A 6,000-nucleotide genomic window follows, 5' to 3' on the forward strand; every position below is an offset into this window, starting at 1 on the left:
TTCATTTAAGTGTTCAATATTTATTAAACCACTTAAAATACCTAATATACCCTTAGTAAATGACCCAGCTAATTTTTAGAAAGCTAGGTGAATTATCTAAACTAACCTTGAGTTGGTCGATGCCCTGCAGGAAATTACAGGCCTATTGACAGTTTCACATTAACAAGGCATCGATCCATCAATGAGCCGTACAGGAAAATCATCGATGGGATCATAGGACATATTTTGGGATCTTAAGATCCTGTTACTAAGTTTCAACTTAAGCCCACCAATGAAAGTGTGTCGACTTACCTACTGGGAGTCGATTTCCTCCGTTGGGTTGGCTTGTTTTAACAAGTTTTTGTCTAGAAATAGTGTCCAATGACCCTTTCAGTTGTCCTTGGGGACTTTCGCCTAGATATTTCTAATATAAATGCATTCGTACATATTTTAGATAACTCTCACGTCAATATACACTAAAACAAACACCTAAAACATTCAAAGAAACACCTAATCATACAAGCAGGTCTCAAGTCTAATCTATAGAACGTCATGGAAGTTCTTGTATTTTTTGACCTTCAAACATTACCAAATATTATAAATGGCCTAAATATATCGTTACAAACAATTTTATGACTTAAAAAAGTCATGACATACGAGTTAGGCTCTAGGTTATCCTAAGTCATTTTAGATGTGTTACATTGTCCCCTACTAGGACCACATTCGTCCTCAAGTGACACTTGTTACAATTTAGGACCTTTCAAGATATAAAAAATCGACACGATAAGTACATATTCATTCAAAAAATACACAATTCACAATTTGAATAAGTACCAATTTCACATAAGCAAGAGACTAAAACACAAGATGAAGATAGTAAGTACTTCTACAAGTTGTCATTCAATAAAACTCATATTTTTCATTTCATATAGGAGGAAATACTTTGACAAACATGATCATGCTTATATACATCAATTTTATACACAATGTAACCATTTTTAATAAAAGAACAATTTTTTATCACTTTTGCAAAGCCATTACTCTGAACTGCCCAAACTCACAGTGAAATATACTTGAATATTCAAAAAAATTAACTCTGAAGCAATTTATAACGGAAACATGATAATACGAGGGAAAAAACATATAAAATCATTTTACAACATAATTATAACCTCATGAAATGCATAGTGAAAGAAATAAATGAATTACATTGAAAGAAGACTCCTAAAAACGATCAAACACGCAACATAATTCTATGAAACACCTACTCATCTCAGCGCTAGGGTTAAACACGAAGGATGGAGCATACCAAGACAATAACGTGAACTTCAAAAAATACTATTCAACACTCATCTTCATTTGTCTAAGGTTAATGAACTCCTCAACCTTCATCTCCCACTTCTCACGTGGAAAGTACTTTCCAAAGAAAGTCTACTTAAACTTTTCCCACTATATAGGACCTTACTCAACCGGCCTATTATCTTTTCATTTAGTATACCACACTTGAGAAACTTCACTCAATTCGTATGAAGCCAATTTCGCCTTATCCTAAGAAGTCACACCCATGACACTCCAAAACTTCTACACACCATCAAGAAACTCTTGGGGATCCTATCCAACCTTAGAGATTAGAAATATAAGAGGATTCATCCTCATAAATCCCTACAACAAAAAGCTCATGGTACTCTTTGTAGCATTCATCCTAACCACAACCCTGCTATTCACATGAATTGCCATGGCTCGTGCTAAAGCAAGTAAAGCCTCTCTAATCTCCCCGTTATTCATGTTTGGGGAAACAACTATAATCTCATCACCTTCACCTCCAATACGGACTTCATCACTTTGTGCGGAACTTGGACACCTTGGGTATCTTGAACTATTTGTGGACTTAATCCACCTTTGTGAATTAAATCGTTCACTCCTTCCTCTTCCAACCTTTTTGGGGCCATTCTTCTAGTAGTCATCTCTTATAAACACAAGACAAGAGATTAGGAATAGAAACATACAACCTCAACTCTATAGGCACATCACAAGATTGATGAAGAATGTTAAACTCTATCATCCTATAGCCTCTTGTACATAGATGTTTTACGACTCACACCAATGAAAAAGACTCTACTACGTGTGGTGTTAATGAGACTTCGGATTCCTAAAGACTACGTCATAAACTTTGCTCTGATACTAACTTTATCATGACCTGAGAGCACATCGTAAAAGATATTACATTCCTTCATATCGTAACATGGTGTACTTGACCTCTTTGAAATTTTGTAAAAACATTTGACATCATTAATTGCATAAATGTATTAAAATTAATGTAGAGTTAAATCATTTAACACAAAATAATTATACTTCAAAACGTTTCTTTATAAAAAGTCATAAGGAAAGGAAAAGTCTCAATGTCATCTTCTTAGAAACATGAATTTCTTGGGTCACGATCCATATATCAAAAAAAGAAATAGCTAAGTCTATTACAATACACTCAACAAGAAACTAAACATAGAGATGTCCTCATTAAAACCCTCAATGAATGCAGGGGAAATACACCTTCATGAATGTTTCATGAGTTAATTTTGAGTTAAAATGAATAATTTTGATTTACTTAGGCAGTGAGTAATGTTTGGTTACATTTGGAGGTCAAACAACTAGGAACGTCCATCACATTCAAAAGGTGTATTTTAGAAAGTGCTAATGTTTGTTGATGTGTTTTAGTGAGTCTTACGTGCTTATTTTGTTTTGGAATCTGTGTGTGTTGTTCCTAATAACTATAAAAATATGTTTAAACGTTGAACTTCTCGGTATGACCCAGTCTAGGACCCACGAAGGTCCATACAAGATGACCCCATCCCTATGGCAGGATTTTGCTAAGCCGTGACCATCCACGACAACAAGGGACTGTTCGTTGGTAAAAAATAGTTCGTCGACCTTCGCCATCCACTTTGAGTATATGGATAGCAAAGCCTGCACATGAAGGAATGTTTTTCCCAATTAACGGGACACCACCAAAGGGGCGTTTATTGGGACACATTCCACTTGTAGGGAGCCGTTGGTGTTGCTTGAAACAACTGTCATTTTTCTATGGCTTCGGGTGTTAGGTAAACTCACCTCAAGTATTATAGGAACCTATGAACTCAATTTTAGGGTTATATAAGTATATTAAAGAGTTCCAAAACCTAAGACTTAATTTTAGACATTATTTCATAAAACCCAAAACGCCTCTCTCTTAGAACTCTCTTTCAAACTCCATTGATGCTAGAAGTCAAGAAGGAGCTAGGAGGGCTGCTGGTGGTCAAGTTTTTCATACAAATAATTGGGGTTTCATTATTTGAGGTATGATATCGATCCTTGATATCTCTTCCATTCAGGGAGTCATTTCTAATGGATTATCAACAAGTGTTTCCAACCCTAGTCTCCTCTATATTTAAATCTAAATATGTGTCTTGCATTAAAACATTTTATATGATTCAAATATGATGTTTCTAATGTTATTAGGTGATATTTATGCTAAAACATCAAAGGAAACATGTTAAAGCTTTTAATAAAATTTTGCCTTAAGGAATTGGTTAAATGAGCATGGTTTTGTAGTCTTTGAGCTTTAGTTTCCTTGTGTTAATGTTGTAATTTAGATACTACCCTAAGAAATATTTTATCATAATTTTTTGAGTAAATTTTAAATAGTTTTGTAAGCCTCGTATAAATGGTAAGGTTGTTATGTTTATTAAGCTTTATTATGAAATGCTCTTGAGTGGTATAGTCCACCTTCTTGGTGGAAATGTTTACTTGATGAATTTGGATATACATGATATGTATTGTAAGTGCGCCTTTAATGTCCTAATATGTGAAATTATGTAACAATGAGGTTGGTTCATGTAATGTTTATTATGAAGCTTGAATTGCATATTTTGCATAGATTATGCCTAATTGAAGTAAGTGTAAATGTTGAGCATGTTAAAGTTTGTTAATATGATGAATGAATGCCTAATAAGGTATAGAATTTAATGTAAATAAAATAATTCTTATATGCAAGGTGTGTTCACATGTATACACACACACACACTTGGATGAATGAATGAAGCTAAGTTAAGTCCAATGGGGAGTTTGGGGTGAACACTCCTCGTAAGTTGACATAAAGTGGTTAGTAGCAACCTCACTACATCCTAAGAGATTTCTAAGATCGTTTGGAGAATGAGTGCCATTTGTGAGTTGAGATGTGAGCTAGCTCTGATACCAATTTTGGGGTGGAAGCGTAAAGAGAGAGTATTCAGAAAGATGAGAGATGTAAGGATGAAGGTGTGTTTTATTTATGAGGAAAGCTCTTCTATTTATACACATAAATTACACCGTCATACTATTTACTTTACATAATTGGCCGACAAACATTTTACATGATTGGCCGACAAACTATTTACTTTACGACTTTTGTACATTTGGCTTTTTTCAGCTAACGCAAGACGACAAAAATAAAAAGACTCTTATTTTATACATATGGCTGATATTCAGCCGACACAACAATACATATAATACTTTATACATATGGCTGTTATTCAGCCAACAATAATAACTTTTTTTTTATCTTTATTCTAAATCAACTGTAGGTATCACATTGTCTTCTCCATTTCATTTGGAGCATTTGTGGTCTGGATATTTGTTGCTGATAAGTTTGCAATACATTACTAATAATTCTTCTGAAATAAATCCTTTCTTCAAAGCTCTCGTGGATGGTTGTTCTTCTGGTTGTAACAATGACAAAATCCATCTTTGAACTTCGTCCATATCTGATTTTCTTAATTCTTTGGAGTTTGCATATATCATTACCTGATCTCTTGCATAATAGCTCCAAATAGCATTGTCATTTAAATAATTGTTTGCTAGCTCTTGTTTAATCGTAGCTATACCAATTATTCTTTTATTTGCATAAAAATTAGGTATTTCTACTTTTGGTATCTCATTTTGTTTTTCTATCTCTTCTGGAATAATCATATCTATTGTTAATCCTATCTTTACCACCTGTATTGGTGATTTTATCTCTTCGTATAATATCTATGCTGGTGCTGTATAACTTTTTATATAGAATAAATTTCCTTTGGTAATTCTTTTATATGTTAGAAATGCTCTATGTAATTCTGGTATTCCTACTATCTATTCTCCCGTATATGTGTATACTGTATTTAGTAGTCCGTAGTTATAACATGTTTTTACTAGGTTGGGGTTGGTCTTAGGTTGTGCAATAAGTTTGTTATATCCTTGTAGTTTCTGGGTTATATAATCTTCTTCGGGATTTTTTGTTTGTGTAGATATTGAGTTTAGGTTTAGGTATGTTTGGATTTTGTATATGTTTTCAATGTAAGATTGGGTAATATAGTTATATCTTTTTTTTGTCGTTTTGTAGGCTTACTGCATAGGTTGATGTTTGTGGTTCTGCTGGTATCTGCATTTGTGGTTTTTGGGTAAATGGTTTTGCAAATAACTGGTTTAAGTTTGTGTTTTTTGGTTTTTCACTAGTTCTTTTACTTGTACCTGCAGCTGTATCTGAACAAACATTGTTATGGGTTTTCCGGAGTTTCCCATCATCTCCTTCTATCTCTGGCTGTTTTCCATCTACCGTACGACGTAGCTCCGCATGTTTTTGGTCATGCTGCTGACCGTTAGCTTTAAGCTCCTTTACTTCTATTTCTATCTTTTCTACTCTTTGGCATAGATTTTTCATCATCGCCAGTAGATCTTTCATCATATCTTTTTCTTGAGAGGTAGTCTTCAATTAAATTTTCGTCAGTTTTTATAATTTCAATTGTAAATGTAAAATTCAATATATTTAATATCAATCTTCTTATTTCCTTTGTTGTAACTGAATCATCTATCTTTTTGGTTATCCACCATTTTACCTGTGTATTATCTGTTCTTACAATAAATTTATTGTAAACTATGTATGGTTCGAATGCTAGTAAACATTTATATAATGCAAATAATTCTTTCCTATTTATTTCCCATTTTGTTTAAGCCTCAGTATATGATCCTGAGCAA

At 33.5% G+C, this 6,000-nt stretch overlaps 1 protein-coding gene across 1 annotated transcript in view; it reads right to left on the reverse strand.

The window, feature by feature from the left end:
* Positions 1-5,689, reverse strand: part of LOC138340243 (uncharacterized) — a 69,520-nt gene extending 63,831 nt beyond the window's left edge. The window contains exon 1 of the mRNA XM_069291955.1: positions 5,497-5,689. Within this exon, the coding sequence (XP_069148056.1) occupies positions 5,497-5,689 (193 nt within the window). The remainder of the gene's footprint in view (positions 1-5,496) is intronic.
* Positions 5,690-6,000: the final 311 nt, after the last annotated feature.

This window comes from Solanum lycopersicum, chromosome 12 (genome assembly GCF_036512215.1).
Source record: "Solanum lycopersicum chromosome 12, SLM_r2.1".
In the NCBI taxonomy this organism is placed as follows: domain Eukaryota; kingdom Viridiplantae; phylum Streptophyta; class Magnoliopsida; order Solanales; family Solanaceae; genus Solanum; species Solanum lycopersicum.